This window comes from Mandrillus leucophaeus, unplaced genomic scaffold (genome assembly GCF_000951045.1).
Source record: "Mandrillus leucophaeus isolate KB7577 unplaced genomic scaffold, Mleu.le_1.0 Scaffold771, whole genome shotgun sequence".
Taxonomy (NCBI): Eukaryota; Metazoa; Chordata; class Mammalia; order Primates; family Cercopithecidae; genus Mandrillus; species Mandrillus leucophaeus.
The window spans coordinates 178,332-199,087 of NW_012108375.1; the positions used below are offsets into that span (position 1 = coordinate 178,332).

A 20,756-nucleotide genomic window follows, 5' to 3' on the forward strand; every position below is an offset into this window, starting at 1 on the left:
TAAAAAAAAAATTTTTTTAACTTTTTAAACTTTCTTGTTAAAAACGAAAACACAAACACACACATTAGCCTAGGCCTACCCAGGGTCAGGATCATTACTATCCATCTTCCACCTCCATATCTTGTCCCACTGGAAGGTCTTCAGGGACAACAACACAACTGGAACTGTCATCTCCTATGATAACAATGCCTTCTTCTGGAATACTTCCTGAAGGACCTGTCATGGGATGATTTATAGGTACCTTTTTCTTTTTTTTTTGACATAGAGTTTCACTCTTGCTGCCCAGGCTAGAGTGCAATGGTGCGATCTTGGCTCACCGCAGCCTCTGCTTCCCGGGTTCAAGTGATTCTCCTGCCTTAGTCTCCCGAATAGCTCGGATTACAGGCATGCGCCACCATGTCCAGTTAATTTAGTATTTTTAGTAGAGATGGTGTTTCTCCATGTTGGTCAGGCTGGTCTCGATCTCCCGACCTCAGGTGATCCGCCAGCCTCGGCCTCCCAAAGTGCTAGGATTATAGGCGTGAGCTACCATGGCCGGCCTACCTTTTCATATGGAGGAGCACACTCTAAGATAATAAAAGGTATCATACAGTAAATACATAAACCAGTAACAGCTGTTTACTGTCATTGTGAAGTACTGTGTACTGCACATAACTGTACTATACTTTTATACAACTGGCAGTGCAGAAAGTTTGTTTACACAAACATCAACACAAACCCATGAGTCATGTAATATACTATAAAATAAGTATATACCAGCTATATCACTAAGGAATATTTTTCAGCTCCACTATAATGTTATGAAACCAATATTGTTTATATAGTCTATTACTGACCAAAATGTCATTATGTGGCACATGACTATATATTAAACAATTTTACAGAAAATGTTCAACTCGAACGTAATTTCACATGAGAACATATACAGAAAAAGCCTAACATACTTTGTTATAGTAGAGGTTAACTGCATCGTCATTTTATTTGTATGTGATGATGCTTCAAGGGACACTATTTGATCCCATGGATTTATCAAGAGGATACAAGCATGAATATATACAAGATATATGGGCTTAATGAGCTTACATTCCAAGAAGGAAAAAACAATAGTAAATGATAAGAACAATTCAGACTGTGTTAAGTGCCATGAACTAAAAACATATTAAGGGGAGAGGAATCAGAGGAAGAACAATTTCAGACAGAGTGAACAAGAGAAATCTCACTGAAGGTTAAATCTGATAAGAACTGGGCCAGGTGCAGTGGTTCACACCTGTAATCCCAGCACTTCAGGAGGCTGAGATGGGCAAATCACTTGAACTTAGAAGTTCAAGACTAGCCTGGCCAACATGATGAAACCCACCTCTACTAAAAGCACAAAACTTAGCCAGGAATGGTGGCACATGCCTGTAGTCCCAGCTACTTGAGAGGCTGAGGCAGGAGAATCGCTTGAACCCAGGAGGCAAAGGGTGCAGTGAGCCAAGATTGCCCACTGTACTCCAGCTTGGGCAAAAGACTGAGACTCCATCTCAAAAAAAAAAAAAAAAAAACAAATCTGGTAAGAACAGCCTGTCACAGATCGGGAGAAAAGCAATCCAACCAAAGGAGAAGGTATAAATGCCTGGACGTGGGAACAAACACCAGCGTGACCACAGCATAATGAACACAGAAAGAATCATGTAAGATGATATCACAGAACCCAACCAGACCAAGTACCCACCTTATAAATCATAATAAGCAGTTTACATTTTATTGTAATCACAATGAGAATTCATTAGAGGGTTTTAAACAAGAAGAGTAATATCTAATTTAAGTTTTTAAAAGATTGTTCTGGCCAGGCACAGGGGCTCACGCCTGTAATCCCAGCATTTTGGGAGGCCAAGGCGGAAGGATCACTCAAGGTCAAGAGTTCAAAACCAGACTGGCCAACATAGTGAAACCCCATCTCTACTAAAAAAAAAAAAAACTATATATATATACACACACACACACACACACACATATATTAGCTGGGCGTGGTGGCCTGCGCCTGTAGTCCCAGCTACTTGGGAAGCTGAGGCAGAATTGCTTGAACCTGGAAGGCAGAGGTTGCAGTCAGTGGAGACTGTACCACTACACTCTAGTCTGGGTGACAGGGTGAGACTCCATCTCAAAAAAAAAAAAGATTGCTCGCTGCTATATTGAGAAAGTGCTATAGAGAGGCAATATTAGTGCAAATGTCTACAGTACCTGAAAATCAATGCTTCTGCATAGGATAAGTGCCCTACAAACCTTGGCTATCATTATTATTGCTGTCATCATACACAACCCACGTTGTTGCACGTATATAGTTTTCCTTCCTCTCACAAAGTATATATTCCTTGAGGATAGAACTTCAGTAATCTTATATAAATGAGTATATCAGAATTAGAGATTTTACCAAACTACACTGTGTGTCCTCCAACCAGCAGGATTCTGCTCCAAAAGGCCTGGGACATAGTCAAGGCATGTACATGTTATGGGCTCCCCAGGGGATTCCAATATTGTGCCTTAAAACCACTAGTCAGCGCCATTCCTCTTCTACATCATCCTCTGATACAACGCAAAATCAATGTTTAACAGATTTCTAGAATTAATGACACACATGTTCAATTACGAAGTAGCTGCTTTGAAGCAAATGTAGTAAGAGGTTCACTACTGCTTAATTAGTTATATTTCAGGCCTCAAACAACCAGAGGTATTAACCTTCACCGAAATCCATCTAATATTAGAGTTTCATGGAACCCGACTTTCAACTTGAAAGAAAATACTCACACTGGCCAGGCGCAGTGGCTCACACCTGTAATCCCAACACTATGGGAGGCCGAGGCAGGTGGATCACAAGGTCAGGAGACTGAGACCATCCTGGCTAACACGGTGAAACCAAGTCTCTACTAAAAATACAAAAAATTAGACAGGCGTGGTGGCGGGCACCTGTAGTCCCAGCTACTTAGGAGGCTGAGGCAGGAGAATGGCTTTTATATTTAATACTCCGTGAGGCAGAGCTTGCAGTGAGCTGAGATCCCACCACTGCACTCCAGCCTGGGCCACAGAGCGAGACTCCATCTCAAAAAAAAAAAAAAAAAGAAAGAAAAGAGAAAATAGTCACACCAAAAATGCAAATCACTTATAAAAAAATAAAATTTGTCTATATTAAAATTTCACTACCAAATACAACTTAGCAGTGGTAAAGTAACATGGTAAAGTGGTGAAGTATACAACTTAGCATTGGTAAAGTAACAGCACATTCTCATTTATTTTCCCTAAGAATTTCATGTAAAGTAGTTTTTTTTGTTTGTTTTGGAGATCGAGTTTCCCTCTTGTCACCCAGGCTGGAGTGCAATGGCACCATCTCGGCTCACTGCAACCTCCACCTCCCGGGTTCAAGCGATTCTCCTGCCTCAGTCTCCCGAGTAGCTGGGATTACAGGTGCCTGCCACCATGCCCAGCTAATTTTTTCGTATTTTTAGTAGAGACGGGGTTTCACCGTGTTGGCCGGGCTGTCATGTAAAGCTTTTAAAGCTCAAAAGCAAACTCTAGATATAGCTGACAGAGTGATAACTTGAGAATTCCATTTGTTTGGTTGTATCCTACTCAAAGTTGCCAATTTAATATTATTCAGTTAATAGTTTCCAAATAATAACAACCAACGCACACAGGAAACTACTTTAGAAAGGAACAAAAGAATAAAAAACTAATTTATTCACCTTTATTTGGATGGATCTATGAGAATTATTGCTATGCAATAAAAAGCAATTCTAAAGTAGTTATTTTAACTAATTCCATCAAAAATTTATTTTTTAAAAAGTAATCAATCACATGATGAAACTTCTATGAATAATGGAATTATGACCTGATACTCAAATGAGACAAATGTATATTTTGTTGTTTTAAAAAATTAATCTCGGGACAGACAGATCATCTGGAAAACAAAAAAACCTTTAACTGGAAAAGATAATATGCTATGAACAACCACTGTGAGAATTACAAATCAGACGCATTAGACTAAATTAAACAATCCTAATTTTCAAAGTTTTAAATTTTAGAACCATTCTTAATTAGTATTACTAAACCAAACTGTTCATTGATTAACAATATCAAATTTAAAGGCTTTAATTAGAAGTGCATAGTTACACAGAGAATATTACAGTCATGGAAAAATAATTTTGCCAGTTCGAGTATTACTTGTTTACCTTTCTAACCTCACGATGAACCATATGTTTGAAGAAAATTGTGGGCCCTGATGAAAATTACTAAAAAAGGGGGAAAATAATTTAAGATACTTAACTCCTCAGTATTAAATATAAAAGCATGAATATGAAACACCTTCATTTATGAAATGTCTAAATATAAATATACCATCATTTAACACAATATATTATAGTAAAAAGCTATGGAGGTTTAGGCAGAACCACAGTGTACAAATTCATTGTTTCTTCTCACACATTGCATAAGTCCTATTATTTGGTTTTAGTTATTCCACACCCAAATTACACACACACACACACACACACACATACACACATATCTATAAACCTGTATTTTAAACTATGAAGCCTTACGGATGGATTCTGACATTTTTCTAGTAGCTCAATAGCCAATTTCTCCAATTTTCCAATAAAATTTCATAGTGGCAATTTAAGAAGAAAACAAGAAATGCTGAATCAAACACATTTTATATACATTTTGGGACACAAGTCAGGAAGGAAATCACTGACCTATAGAACTTTTGCATTCAAATGTAGAAACACTCACTCGATTCTCTTTATTCAGATATCATCTTTAATATACATTATACATTTACAAACAACAATTGCTCTTCCATCCACATAGCTTTAAAAAATGTGACATAGTCAAGCACTTTAGTAATTACTCTAACAGGCATTTCTTTCAGATATTAACTTAAAATATATACAACTTATAAGAAATCTTACTTGGTTTTACAACTCTCTGGTAAAACGTCAGACAACTAGCTTTCTGCAGCACCAAAAAAACACAGTACTATGTAAGGCACCTCATTAGTGACTCATCTGTATGCTCCCATGATCATCTCAGTCAAATTGACCACTTACTCTCAAAACCAAAAAGTACCCTCCCCACCAAAGATACCTAAAATTCATCATCACACATTCTCTACCTCAAATGCAAAAGAAGTAGACTACAGAATAAGAGAACTGACAAAAAAAAAGTTATCAATAGTCACACTTAATATTATAAAATAAAGTTGGAATTTCCTAATGGAAATAAGCCTGGATGCTCTTTTATTAGACTCCCAAGCCCCTCAAAAACAGCATTTTCACTAACTTTAACTGCTAGCTAATGTTAACTTACAAGTCCATGGATCAACCCCAAATTAAAAACTCCTGCTCTTAATAATTACAACTAATACATTTACATTGGCAATAGAGATCTACAGTCCCTTATTCAAACTCTTCAGGCCAGTAGATGTGCTTCAGAACTGAGAATCTGGAAAATACTGCTGCAGAGAAGTATAATTTATAAATATTAACTCTCATGGGAAAATGATATAAATAAACACCAATATTAGCCTCACATCGCAGTTCAGTGTAAGTCATATTTTATCAACCAAATGAATTAGGGAAAAAAGTTCATGCCCAGGGGTGAGGCTACAGTATCAGAACACTTGCTTGTGCATAACTAAGGCGACCTGCCCTCTTCAAGCAGCCCTTTTAACTGGGAGCAAAGCGAAGACAGCAAAAAAAGAGAAAAGTTCAATTTTCAGGAATTTCTGAATTTCAGAATTGCACAGAAGGAATTGTGGACCTAAAATTGGGATGTTTTAAGAAGGTTTTTATCAAATGTTTAAAATGTTTCCCTATTAATGGAAATTAAACACATATGGATGGGAAGGTTTAGGTAATTGAGACTGTCAGTAGTTGTCAAAAGAGTCGTTTTGAAAATACATGAGAACATTTTCATTGTCACAATGAATGGACTTGTCAAAGGCCAGTGATGGTTAATATCCTGTACCAACTTTTAAATGTCCTCCAGCCCTGAAGCTGAAAAAAATTTTACAATTATCTAAGCCTAGAACCTAACTGTACACATATAAAGACAAAGGGATGGAGTTTTTTTACACAGTAGTTTAATAGACTATAAATTAAGGGAAGATTAAACTTGTCTGAAATTTTCCCAAGTGTTGTCTCTCCACTTGAAAAAATCTTGTCAAGGATAAGCAATATCTTTTTTTTTTTTCCACAAGGATGTAAATATTTTTCTGTTTTCTTCTCATCACAAAGATACACACTTTGGCCTATACATGAGTTGATCAGAAATTTTGTGGACTAGCCTGGATATCTAAACACTACTTACAACATTGTTTCTATCAATTATTTAAAAAACTAAGTTGATGTCTTCTGAAATCAGGTTTATGGATAATGAATCACGGAAAATTGCTGATAATAATAGCTAGCACTACTTCAATATAAACTTAATTTACTCACATTTATAAACACTAATATTACAATTCTTAAAAATTAAAAATTGAAGACTACATGGAATCAATTTTTTTCACATAATATACTGTCTGTAAAATTCAACATTAATGTGTTCGTATTACTTTCATACCTAATCAATTGGGCATCAAGAGACTTTACCAATTATCTCTGTCAATTCTACCATTGCTAGTAATTCTTAATACTCAAGTTGGAATTTTGGGCCAATCTATTAAAACCTTGTTAGCATTTTTGTTTTCTCAAGCAAACACGTTTTTACCTATCCACACTTCTCAGTGCTAGAGAGCAACTTTTAGAAGCACTAGCAAACCACCACCAGTGGAATCGGATAAACACCGGTGATTCAGATAACTCCAGGAAAGATTTAGCCTCCTGTAATTTTCCTAAATATCAGGGAAAGAAAACACATATATCCTATACTACTAATGTTATTTGAATGCTTGGTTTACATAGCACACTAATTTCTCTTTTCCACTAGTTTCCATAAATACTAAAATATCAAAAAGTACTACTTTTGGCTAAAAGTTTTCAAAACGACCATTATATTTTCACACTATTTAATTAAAAAAAGAAACCAAGCTACCAAACTTATATTCAGGCAAAAAAAAAAAAGCGTTTTTCTTTCCCCAATAAAATGTAGAAATACTTTAATTTACATATTACAATGAATCAATAAGGAGTCAAAATCCAGTTACACATTCATAAAAATTCCATATATCATCCTCAGAATAATCAGTTTCTGTACAAAGATTTACAGGTGTCCAAGTATGTAGTTTTTCCTCAGTGTGCTATAGAATTTAAAGGCTCTGCTTGAATATTCCCCAAATCAAGCACAGAATCTGTTTCTTCATCAATTTCTCCAATGACTGCAACGTTGTCACCTCTTACAATGTATAATCCCAGTACCACTTAGCTTTACCCCTTGTGAAGAGCTGAATACTCGCTCATGGCTTTCATCCAAAATCAAATTAATGGTCTGGTCAAAACCTTTCAGTGTTCCCATAATCATTCTCCCACCAGACGTAATAACGGCAACAGTTCGGTTGACGTAGTTCTCCAAGGCGGAGGTCATGCTGCTCCGCCCGGCAGTTCGGGGTAACGCAGGGGTGCCGGCGACAAGCAGAACTGAAAGGGCGCGCCAGAACCCGGCAGCGGTTCGCGCCTGCGGGCCGCAGCAAATATCGTGAGAGTTACTGCTTACAGCAATGCCTCTCTTAATTATAATTTGGTTGCCAATCTGCATGAGTAGCAGTTGCATTCATGATGAGCCTACATCCAAGGACAAAAGCATCATTCTCAACTCTGGCTGCACATGAGAACTATCTATGCCCAGGCCAACACCCTTAACCAATTAAATTAGAATCTCTAGACGGCAGGACATAGGCATCAGTATTTTTGCTCTGTTTCATTGTTTGTTTTTGAGGTAAAGTTTATGTATAGTGAAATGCAGAGGTCTTAAGTCTACAACTCTATTGGAGTAACAAACACCCCAATCAAGATACAGGACATTTCCCCTACTCAGAAAGTACCCTCCTGCCCTACATCCAGTCAGTGCCCCCACTTTCCATAAGCAATCACTCCTCATATTTCTAATGCTATAGCCTCATTTCTGAACTTCATATAAACATAATCCATCACATAGTGTGTACTCTTCTGTACCTGACTTCTTTCACTAAACACAGTGTTTCAGAGATTCATTCATATTCATTTCATCAAGAAAAAAGTAGTCCATTCTTTTTGACTGCAGAGTAGTATTCCAGTGAATGAACACACTGCAATTTGTTTATCTGTTCTTTCTGTTGACCAACAGCGGAGTTGTTTTAATTTGTGGACTATTAAAGCTGCTATAAATCTCCCTATACATTTTGGGGACATGTTTTCACTTCTCTCGAGCAAATACCTAGGAGTGGAACTGGTGCAGCTGTATGTTTAATTTTAAAAGAAACAGGCATCAACTTTTTTTTACGGTTCCAGGTAACTCCAATGCAAAAAGCCTTTATGTTTTCTAATGTGGTCATGGCAAAGTATTCTAACATTTTTGTCTGTCCCATGTTTTCTGTTCCAGTCAAGAAAAAATTATGTTGCATTTTCTTTTTAAATCCTTTGTATGGGTTGGAAGATTATACTACCTATGAATTTCACTTGAAACAGAAAAAAGGGGCATTTAAATATATACGCTGTATAAAAGGGGGCACAGAGTCATAAGAGTCATATGATTTGAGAACCAGATGAATTTGACTGAATCTGTCACCAGAAAAATAAAAATTTATGTATAATTCCAATGTTGTATTCCATTTGTATTTGAGAACTATGAAGTCCATCCTCAGAATACTTACAAGTCCACAGACCAACCCCAAATTAAAATCTCCTGCTCTTACATTAAATTCTATGAGTCTTGACTTCACTGTGTGTAAGATGACCAAAGATAGAAATCATAAAATATATTAAACTACATAAAACATATGACAAAGGACACTATCAATTGTGTTATTAAAAGTTATGAAATTAAAGAATCTAAATATTAAGACTTCTTCTAAATCAATAAGAAAAAGATGGCCTCCACAGAAAAACAGAAAAAAGGGCAATAAACACATGACTCCTAAAATGAAATAAAACCAGCCAGAATATTTAAGATGCTCACCTCATTAGATGAATTTTTAAGTGATCAAATTACCATTATTTCCATCAGATTGACAATTAAAAAAAAAAAAAAAAACTCGTAACACCACGTGTTAGCTAGCATTATATAGACACATCTATTATCACACTCTTAGTGGAGGCATACAATAGTATAAATGTCCTTGATGACAATTTGACAACATGTATACATAAAGTTAATGTGTATACGCAATGTCTACTTTTAAAAATTTCTCCTTAGAAAGTACAGATGCTCCTTGACTTATGATGGGAGTTACATACCGATAAAATAATTTCAACTTATAATAGGTTTAAGTAAAAAATGCATTTAATACACGTAACCTACCAAACATCATAGCTTACTCTAGCCTACTTCAAGCACGCTCAGAACACTTACATTACCTGCAGTTGGGCAGAATCACTAAACACAAAGTCTATTTTATAAGAAAGTGTTGAACATATCATGTACTCTACTGAATACTGTATTGAAAATGAAAAACTGAATGGTTGTATTGGTACTCAAAGTAGGATTTCCATTGAACATGTATTGCTTCACACCACCATAAAGTCAAAAAATCCTAAACTGAACCATCCAAAATTGGGGACAACCTGTACTAAAAAATCAACTAGACATATGTACCAGAGTTCCACAAAAAGGGTTAAATTATAATAGCAAAAAATAATGGGAGAGGGTGCTAAATAAATATACCTTAGTAATGGTTGGTTAAATGTAGTCTGACTCATCCAAGCAACTACATTCTAAGCTGCTTGTAATATTATTACCATACACAAAGAGCAGCATGGTTTTACTACCTTGAAGAAGGCCAGGCATGATGGCTCACACTTGTAATCCCAGCACTTTTCAAAATCCCCGTTTTAGGTGTATTGTGAAGATCACTGGTGATATGACAATGTCATTTCCAAGTGGAATTATTAAAGTCTTCACCAGAAATTCAACTCCAGCTATGTTGTGCTTCAGGGTGCAAAAATATCAGCAGACTAGAGCAGATTCTTCCAAATGCACAACTTGTGTTCAGGTTTATACACCTTTTGTTTTGAAGGTTGAAATTTCTTTTTAAGAAATTTTTTCCTGCCAGGGGCAGTGGCTCACCCCTGTAATCTCAACACTTTGGGAGTCTGAGGCAGGTGGATCACTGGAGCCTAGGAATTCGAAACCAGCTAGGCAACATGGCAAAACACCACCTGTACCAAAAAAAAAAAAAAAAAAAAAAGTACAAAAATTAGCTGGGCATGGTGGCGCGTGTCTGTAGTCCCAGGCTGAGGTGGGAGAATCGCTTGAGCCTGGGAGGCAAAGGTTGCAGTGAGCTGAGATTGCGCCACCACTGCACTCCAGCTTGGTGACAGAGCGAGACTCCATCTCAAAAAAAAAAAAAAATCATCTTAAATGCTGTATGATTATTAATCACCCCAGTTCAGTGAAAAGATAAGTAAATGAATGCATGCATGCATGCTATATGGGCATTTAAAAAACATCACCACTACCACCACACAAACACACCCCCCCCCCAAAGGGCCTTCATTTCTGATCCCCAACTACCACAGGATTCAATAATGTAGTAGACACTCTACCACAGAAGGCACTCCTAATATCTAACAACAGCCACATTCTAACATAACATTAGACAAATGTGAACTCTTCTTGCTATACAGTGGTCTCCCCTTGTTAGGGGGTGAATACATTCCAGATCCCTCAGAATACACCTGAAACCACAGAGAGTGTCGAACTCTATATATACCATGTATTGTTGCTCTAATAACTGAAACAGCTACTACTAAGTGACTAATGGGCGGGTATCATATATGGATATGCTAAACAAAGGGATAATTCACATCTTGCCCTGGATGGTGCAAGATGGCACAAGATTTCATCACTCTACTCAGAACGGCATGCAATTTCAAACTTATGAATTATTTCTGGAATTTTCCATTTAATATTTTTGGACTGTAGTTGACTGCGGGTAACTGAAATTGCAGAAGGCAAAGCGTCATGTAAGGGAAAACCATTGTAGTTGTCACTGAATTCTAACAACTTACTGACCTGAAGTTACCTCTTGTCCGATAGCCAAAATCACCTGGGATATGAGAAAATTTTCTCAAAGAAACACATATATCAATCTATATTCTGATGTTTTTTTTTTTTTCTCGGTTTTGTTTTGTTTTTTTTGAGATGGAGTCTGTCGCCCAGGCTGGAGTGCAATGGCACAATCTTGGCTCACCACAACCTCTGCCTCCCAGATTCAAGTGATTCTCCTGCCTCGGCCTCCCAAGTGGCTGGGATTATAGGCATCCACCACTGCGCCCAGTTAATTTTTCTATTTTTAGTAAAAATGGGGTTTCACCATGTTGGCCAGGCTGATCTTGAACTCCTGACCTCAAGTGATCCACCCACCTCGGCCTCCCAAAGGGCTGGGATTACAGGTATGAGCCACCATCCCTGGTCCCCCAGAGTTGATTTTCTTTTCAAGAAGCAGATTACAACAATTGAGAAGCAATGCCAAAAGCTAAAAAAATTCAATGTTGCTAATTCAGCACATACTTTGTAGACACAAAAATTCCTAAATATTCTCAGTGGCCCCCATATTTGCTACACAATTGGTTGGCATTTTTTTTAAATCCGAACCATTTTAAAACATTTTTTAACATAAAAGTCCTAAGAATCTATGGTGCACTTTTTGTTTTGTTTTGTTTTTATAAGATGGAATCTCGCTCTGTTACCCAAGCTATAGTGCAAGAGGGGCAATTTCAGCTCACTGCAACCTCTGCCTCCCAAGTTCAAGCGATTCTCCTGCCTCAGCCTCCTGAGTAGCTGGGATTACAGGCGCCCACCACCATGCCTGGCTAATTTTTGTATTTTTAGTAGAGAAGGGGTTTCACCATGTTGCCCAGGCTGGTCTCAAACTCCTGACCTCAAGTGATCCCCCCACCTCAGCCTCCCAAAGTGCTGAGATTACAGGCGTTAGCCACTGCACCTGGCCCACAATGCGTATTTTTTTTTCAGTTCTGAAAAACCTCATTCTTTGAGCAAAGATATTCCTGCTAAAACTGTTTCACATTCAATTATTAAACTTTTGTGGGACATGCCAACCTCAATAAATAATCACATTTGTAGTATATTTATCAAGATAAGTGCTATATATTCATAAAAGCAAATTAACACAAAAAAGAAACAGTATGAAGTAGTATTTACAGGACTATGAAAAAAATCAAACTAAAATGTTACAATGTTTATCATTTTCATTAAATTGAATCCTCAAATGTGATGTACTCAGGTCCATATGTAACCAAAACTGGACTGGCAAGATTAAGTCTGACATGTAACAAAGGGCTCCCTCACTTTCTAATACAGTACAGTACTCTCATCTGTTACTCTCACCTCTTGTACAACATACTTTCCCAAGAGTCAATGCACAGACTAAAATGACTAATTTTCACCAATTCCTACATGTTTTTCAAGCACACGACACAACCTCTGCAACAGGAGTTGCAGCTCAGCTTTTCTTCCTTCTCCTCTCCCCCACAGATTATTTTCAAAATTTATTGAAAATAATCGAGAACAATCTGAGGTTAGAGTAGAACAATCTGGGGGCGGGAGGGTAGATTACACGCACTTTTAATATATCATCTCAATCAAAGACAAGCTGATTCCCTCCACACATCATTATTACCCAACTGTCAGTCAGCAAACTAAACCCAACTTGCAGCTACTGCGTTCTTTGGTCACCACAGTTTTAAAAGGAGTAGCTGGTAGGGAAGTAAACAGTGTAGGGAAACCAACATTCTGAAATCAGTAAGTTTTACATTTTAAAAAAGAATTCAGGTCTATAATGTCTGGAGGAGGGGGGGTCTAATTTCATGTACAGGCACAAAAGAATGTCGAATTAATGTTCTACAATCCCCCACAGCCTAAACATTCCTAGCTTATATGCAATATGAGACGTGTTGGCTTTTGAATGTGCCACCTCTGCTTTATAGCAAAGGACTGACAACCAAAAACTATTCCCAGATAATCCATGTCTTAATATCAGTAAGCTTCTAGTTTCAAAACAGCTGGAAAGAAAAAATTCACTTGGGTGGCTGAGTAAAGTAGAACTATCAAGAAAAGCTTAGGAAATAACCGAAATCAAATCTCCCCACAATGTTTGTATTATATTTTTTTAAAAAGCATAATAAATCCCAGTTGAATTTTCCCAAGGTAGAGTATTGTGACTTGGATGACCATTGTAGTTTTCAAGAAACAGAAACGTAGCAACATGAATCCCTTAGACCTAAACAACAGTGGCTCCAGCCCTGGATTCCTTGAGTTATGGGGTACTACTCCAGCTATACAACCCTCCCCATGAAGCAAGGAGTCTATTGCGCCAAGAGGACTTGTCTAACTGGAGCACATGTTTCATCCCCTAACGCTACATCATTCTATGGGTATGCAGGAACCTAAAATATCTGCCCAGACAGCCCTCAACAAGCTTCCAAAGCCTCTTTCACCAGATCAGTCCTCCAGAAAGAAAACTATACCAACTAGACTCTTGTATTCTTAGGCTTGAAGGCTACCAAGAGGCAACTGTATGCAGAGGGTGTGAACAGAGTTGAACATGTTGCTTGGGATGTCTATATAGGTCTGCCCAAATACTCAATTGTGGTAACAAGCAGTGAAGAAGGGAGAAGCAGAGAGGGCTGTGGACCAGAAGCCAGACAGTAACTTTCTACCACCACAGTTTGACACGAGAAACTCCAAAGAGTTTGAAAACACTAAATTCTAACCTGGCCTCCCAGGGTCTTATTATGGTATACTTATGAAGGAAGGAGGACGAAACTTTTTTTTTTTTTTTTGGCAAGTTCTTTCTTAAGATTGATTTATAACTTTTAAATCAGATGTACAGTATATGAGACTTCATTTGTACTCTTGTTCCTAGACCCACAAAAGCTAAGGGCAAGCATGTCTGAAAGGCTTATTTCTCTGAACCACCTCAATCTAAATAAAGCACTTAGATAAGATCCTTTAAGCTAATAGTATTCACTAAACTGTAAACCACAAGTTCTATGAGTTTCAAATTAAGACAAATTAATATACAAGGTATCTGTAAAGTCAAGAAGCATAAAAAATTTTAAAGTATGCTAGCTACATATTCATATAACATGCTCATTATGTTTTTCTTCTATTTCCATATACCTTTTCAGGGAAAGTATCTCTAAGTTTAAAGCAGTAAGTCCAATTGTTAATCTAGGAAAAAAAAAAAAAGTAAAAAAAATACACAAGCCAGGAGCAGTGGCGCCAACCCATGGTCTCATTATAGTCCCAGCTACTTGGCAGGCTGAGGTGGTAAGATTACTTAGGGCCAGGAGTTTGAAGCTGCAATGCACCATGATCATGCCTATGAATAGCCACTGAACTTGTGCCTGGGAAACATAGTGAGAGCCCCTCTCTTTAAAAACTAAAAATAAAAAGTACAATACAGTATTTAACCTGTTATTCCAGGCTTTGTGGACTCTCTGTAGTGTATCTATTGTGCTTCCCCCCAGCCAGATTAATAGAATATACTGCTTCAAATTCAGCACCAGTGAAGGGGTCTGGAAGTGGGGGGGAAAAAAAAGCTAATGATTCTTTATGTGAAAATATAACAGATATAAAAACAAGAGTATCCTGTGTTTTCTGACTTTTCAGGTATATTGTACAACTACACTTAGGGCCATCTGTCTAGGAGTCATCCCACAGAACATGAGTCCTAATGTCTGAAATGTATTTACATCCTATTGGGAAAATCACACAAGTAGAAAATCTATAAATGCAGATTCAAACTTGCAAAGGTAAATCCATGATGACATGTAGTCCAAAACTTGCGACAGTTCCAAGAGAAAGACAGGAAAATTAACATCATAAGGCACTTAACAGCATACATGTGTCAAACACAAATGAATCAGTCTTGATACAACCTCCAATTAAATTTCAGCAAAACATCACTTTTTATATGAATTTGGTATAAATGAAAATTTAAATGTTATAGTTTATATATAATTAACTTGTGCTGTTATAATTGTACACAGTCTAAAAACAAGGATTTTATACATAGCTTTATGAATGGAGATATTTAAGTACCATTATTTTGAAAATTCAACATTGAGGTGGTATTCCTTGATTTTTTGTTTTTCATTTAATTGAGGTCAAAAGTTTACAAAAGTTATAAAAGTTTAGGGAAAATTAAAATAGTTATGGTGACTAAGCCTACTGAATTACCACTCATTGCAAGGGTCTCTGCAGAGGACCTAAAAATACACAATATTTCTAACTTCAAAATTACAGAAGTTATTTAACTGAACGTATCAAGGCCTCACGCCAGATTTATCATTCAACTGAAATTCTTTACCTTAATATTATTTTTTCATTCACATAACAAATACTTATTGAGCACTTATTATGTGCCAGATACTGCTCAAGGTTGTGAGGTAGAGAACAAAGCTAAAATTCCTACCCTCATGAAACTTATTTCTAATGCAAGAGAGAGATACGCAATAGTCTAACTAGTCTAAATAACTAAATAAGGTAAACTGCCGGAGAGGGAAAAAGATGTGAAAAATACTTAAGAGGCCAGCAGTCTTTAGAATTAGCATATCCCTCATCATACCAATTTTATGTTCACTTGAAAAATTCACTAATGGGGTTAAACTGAGGGCTTCCACTGGCATGTCACCAGCATTTAGTCTCTATATAAAATCCAGCTACAGTCAAGCACACACTTGATTGGTAATCAGTACCTTCACAAAATCTACCTTCTAATGTAACAGCACAGCAAGAATCGGGATCCAGAACCATCTTATGGATCAAATGAATTTCAAAAGTGTAAAGTGACTGTATTTCATTGCCCCTTTTTACTATTCTTTAATGGCTTAAGTTTTTACATGAACTAGATATAAGCCCTCTTACTATGCCATATTCTCTTTCATATGTCAATGACATACTCCTTAAAAGACAACTGATCCTACAGGAAAAAAAATTACATATGAATGCTAAAATTACTAGTCAAACCTTTAGGGAGAAATAGTATTAAAATATCTCCCCGAAAATATCTATGTGGTGGTTTAAACATGCCTGCAAATTATTTGGTACTTCTTTCTCAGGAAGGCAGAGTTTAGTTCCCCTCACCCTAAAGGTGAGCTGGGCTTCTAACAGATACATTACGGAAAGGTAAAAATAGTAACAGTGGAGAAACCTGGCAGACACCACCTTACCCAAGTGACCAAAGTTCAAATCACCAGTAATAAATAATGTTAATATCATATACTCTTCTTGATATGGTAAGAAGAGCACTTCCCTTGTGTGATAGTCTTCCTAAAAATCCACAATCTAGTATAATCAAGAAAAAATCAGAAAAACCCAAACTTAGGAACATTCTACAAAATATCCAACCAGTACTCTTCAAAAATCAAAGTCATGAAAAACAAGGAAACACTAAGAAATTGTCAGATTGGAGGAAACTGAAGACCTGAGGCCGGGCGTGGTGGCTCACGCCTGTAATCCCAGCACTTTGGGAGGCCAAGGCGGGCAGATCACGAGGTCAGGAGATCAAGACCATCCTGGCTAACACGGTGAAACCCTGTCTCTACTAAACATGCAAAAAATTAGCCGGGCGTGGTGGCAAACGCCTGTAGTCCCAGCTACTCGAGAGGCTGAGGCAGGAGAATAGCTTGAATCTGGAAGGTAGAGGGTGCAGTGAGCTGAGATCGCGCCACTGCACTCCAGCCTGGGTGACAGAACAAAACTCCATCTCAGGGGAGGGGGGAAACACCTGAAAACTGGGCTGGGCAGACATTTTAAGTTCCTGCATATTTTAGTGGCTCATGCCTGTAATCCCAACACCTTGGGAGACCTAGGCAGGAGGATCATTTGAGGCCAGGAGTTTGAGACCAGCCTGAGCAAGATAGCAAAACCCTGTCTCCACAAAAACGAAAATTAAAAAAATAAAAAACATAAAACTAAATACAACATGGTCTCTTACACTGGATCCCAAAATAGCAAGGGGACATTTGTGGAAAACTTGATGAAATTCAATAAAACTCTGTAGCTTAATTAATAGTATTTTATCAAGGTTAATTTCTTAGTTTTGATAAATGTACCATGTCTATATAAGATGTTGATACATAAGAATCCTCCGGACTATTTAGCAGTTCTTCTAGAAATATATAATCACTTCAAAATAAACTTTTTCTAAAGGACAACTAATCCAGGTATTTAACTTATTGTGAAAAAGGAATGGCTGAACATTAGCTGGAGGAATTATGTCTGACAGCGGCACACATATCCCAACACTCAACCATTTAGTGTCAAACAACACTTCACCTCCTTCAATGACCAGAGAGTGGGGTTTTCTGCTTGTTTTTTAGCTAGTACAGTCAAACAAAGTGAGACCCTACTCTGCTCGACATTAAATATTTCCTGGAACTAGGACTGAGACTCAGTATTTTTTTTACAGCACAGATGTGACTGGTAACTATTAGAAAGCCTGAAAATCTCCTCATATTCTTTGGTGTTTCAGGGGTCTTCAAAGCACTTGCATTAAGTGCCAGGAGTAGATCTATAGCTGACTCCTGAATAAACTATAAACTTCATAATAATAGCAAGTAGCCCTTGTGGAGAAGAAAGGGACTTCTACATAAACATAAATTATTTCTCAACTTTCTTAATATGATACTAAACATACCATTTCCTCAACTGATTTTGCATCAAGAAGCAAAACATGGCCAGGCACGGTGGCTCACACCTGTAATCCTAGAGCTCTGGGAGGTCAAGGCAGATGGATCACCTGAGGTCAGGAGTTGGAGACCAGCCTCGCCAACATGGTGAAACCCCATGTCTACCAAAAATACAAAAATTAACCTGGCATGGTGGAAAATGCCTCTAATCACAGCTACTTGAGAGGCTGAGGCAGGAGAATTGCTTGAACCTGGGAGGTGGAGGTCGCAGTGAGCTGAAATGGGGCCAGTGAACTCCAGCCTAAGTGACAGAACAAGACTCCGTCTCAAAAAAAAAAAAAAAAAGCGAAAACAGAATTCCAGTATGTCATCCTCTCAGTAGGAAGTAAAGTCCTGAAATTGTCTGTTACTCAGGTAGCAAAAATCAAAATTAGAATGATGATGTTTAGAGGGGTAAGCAATACTGTTTCCATAAATGGCTATGTCTATGTTATCTTTAGGTCAAGTTAGAAACAAAAAAATCTACCCTTATAAACTTCATTAGCCTATCTTCACATATAATTTATCTTCTCTGAGTGTTTTGTATATTTTACCCTTCTCTTTTTATTTAAATAGAAAAAAAATCAGCTGGACGCAGTTGCTCACACCTTTAAAGTCCAGCACTTTGGGACGCTGAGGCAGGAGAATCATTTGAACTCAGGAGTTCGAGACCTGCCTGGGCAACATAGTGAGACCTTGTCTCCGCTTAAAAAAAAAAAATTAGCCAGTCATTGTAGCCCGCACTTGTAGTCCCAGCTACTCGGGAGGCTGAGGCAGGAAGATTGCTTGAGCCTGGGATACCCAGGCTGCAGTGATCAACCCACTGCATTCCAGCCTTGGACACAGAGCAACATCCTGTCTTTAAAAAAAAAAAAAAAAACTCACAAAAAAGACCTTGACAGCTATAGAATATGTGCTGTAAAATCGTTTTCAACAACACTGCCCATTCATTACTCAATAGCTCTTACATAAACAATGCGCACTTTAGAAATTATTTAAGTTTTTTTTTTTTGAGACGGAGCTTCACTCTTGTTGCCCAGGCTGGAGTGGAATGGCGTGATCATGGTTCACTGCAACCTTCACCTCCGAGGTTCAAGTGATTCTTCTGCCTCAGCCTCCTGAGTAGCTCGGATTATAGGCGCCTGCCACCATGCCTGGCTAATTTTTGTATTTTTAGTAGAGACAAGGTTTTGCCATGTTGGCCAGGTTGGTTTCAAACTCCTGACCTCACATGATCCACCCGCCTCGGCCTCCCAAAATGCTGGAATTACAGGCGTGAGCCACCACACCCAGTTTATTTAAGATTTAATGCAAGAAAAATATTTGTCTTTTCTGGAGAATTTGTGACATATTTCTTCATTTAGGGTAATGAAAACTCTGGCTCCCAGGAAGCTTAGCTAAATTTGATGTTTTATCACAGCAACTTAATTACTTAAAAGTGATACATTTCTTCACTTCTTTCCTTGGATCTGATTTTCTACTTCTATTAACTATGTGTTTACATCCTATTAAGTGTCACCTCAAATCTCATCTGTAAGGAGAAATGTTAAAAATAATAATGAAATTGAACATACAGGGATCCTATTTTAAATGATTCTACTGAAAATACAAAAATTATCCAGGCATGTGGTGACATGTGCCTGTAGTCCCAGCTACTCAGGAGTCGGAGGCAGGAGAATCGCTTGAACCAGGAAGGTGGAGGTTGCAGTGAGCCAAGATGGCGCCAGTGCACTCCAGCCTGGATGACAGAGACTCCATCTCAAAAAACATGGATCACAGACGGAAATGCAAAACTATAAAACTTTCAGAAAAATGCATAAGGAAAACTTTTCAGGATACAAAAATAGCCAAAAAGTTCTGGACTTCACAACAGAAGCACAATCCATAAAAGAATAATAAATGGGATTTCATCAAAATTTAAAAACTTTTGTTCTGCAAAAGATGCTGTCAGAATTAAAAGACAAGGTATGGAATGGGAGAAAATACCTGCAAACTATATATCCAACAAAGGATCCATATAAAGAACTCTCAAAATTCAGCACTTACAAACAAACAAAAAAAATCCAGTTAGAAAATGGGCAAAAGATACGAAGAGAATATACAGATGTTGAATAGCACAGGAAAAGATGTTCAACATATTAGCCATTAGGAAAAGGCTACCATGAAATACCATATATTCCTTCTCTATAAGAATAGTTTTTAAAACAGTCAAGACAAAACAAAAAAACAACCAATTGCTGGCTAGGATGTGGAAAAACTAGATCCCTCATACACTGCTGGTGGAAATGCAAAATAGTACAGCCACTGTGGAAAACACTCTGGCAGTTTGTATCCCATACAACGCAGCAATCATACTCATACTTTTATCCCAGTGAAAACTGGGATGTTCACAGAAAAACCTCTACATGAATATTCACAGCAGCTTTGTTTCTAATAGACAAAAATTGACAACAATCCAGATGACCTTCAACATGAAATTATTCAACAAATTGGTAGTACACGGATGCCATGGAGTACTACTCAATAAAAATGAACAAATTATAGCTATAAGCAACAACTCTGGAATCTTCCAAGTAAAAAGCCAGTCCCAAAAGTCACACACTATATGATTCCATTCACTCCTTCATTTATTCATTCATTTATGAAACTGAGTCTTGCTCTGTCACCCAGGCTGGAGTGCAGTGGTGTAATCTCAGCTCACTGCAGCCTCGACTTCCTGGGATCAAGCAATATCCCCATCTTAGCCTCCTGAGTAGCTGAGACTGCGGGCACACACCACCACACCCACCTGATTTTTGTATTTTTGTAGAGACAACGTTTCACCATGTTGCCCAGGCTGGTCTTGAACTCTTGAGCTCAAGTGATCTGCCCATCTCAGCCTCCCAAAGT

The 20,756-nt window shown here is 37.7% G+C and overlaps 2 protein-coding genes across 6 annotated transcripts in view; both read right to left on the reverse strand.

The window, feature by feature from the left end:
• The window catches only part of ERBB2IP (erbb2 interacting protein), a 149,987-nt gene that overhangs the window by 115,414 nt on the left and 13,817 nt on the right, over nucleotides 1-20,756 (reverse strand). The window lies entirely within an intron of this gene.
• Nucleotides 6,452-7,592, reverse strand: LSM8 (LSM8 homolog, U6 small nuclear RNA associated (S. cerevisiae)). Its single transcript, XM_011966738.1, is given in 2 exon segments — nucleotides 6,452-7,397; nucleotides 7,399-7,592. Coding segments are annotated over 2 exon segments (291 nt in total). The 5' UTR covers nucleotides 7,561-7,592; the 3' UTR covers nucleotides 6,452-7,268.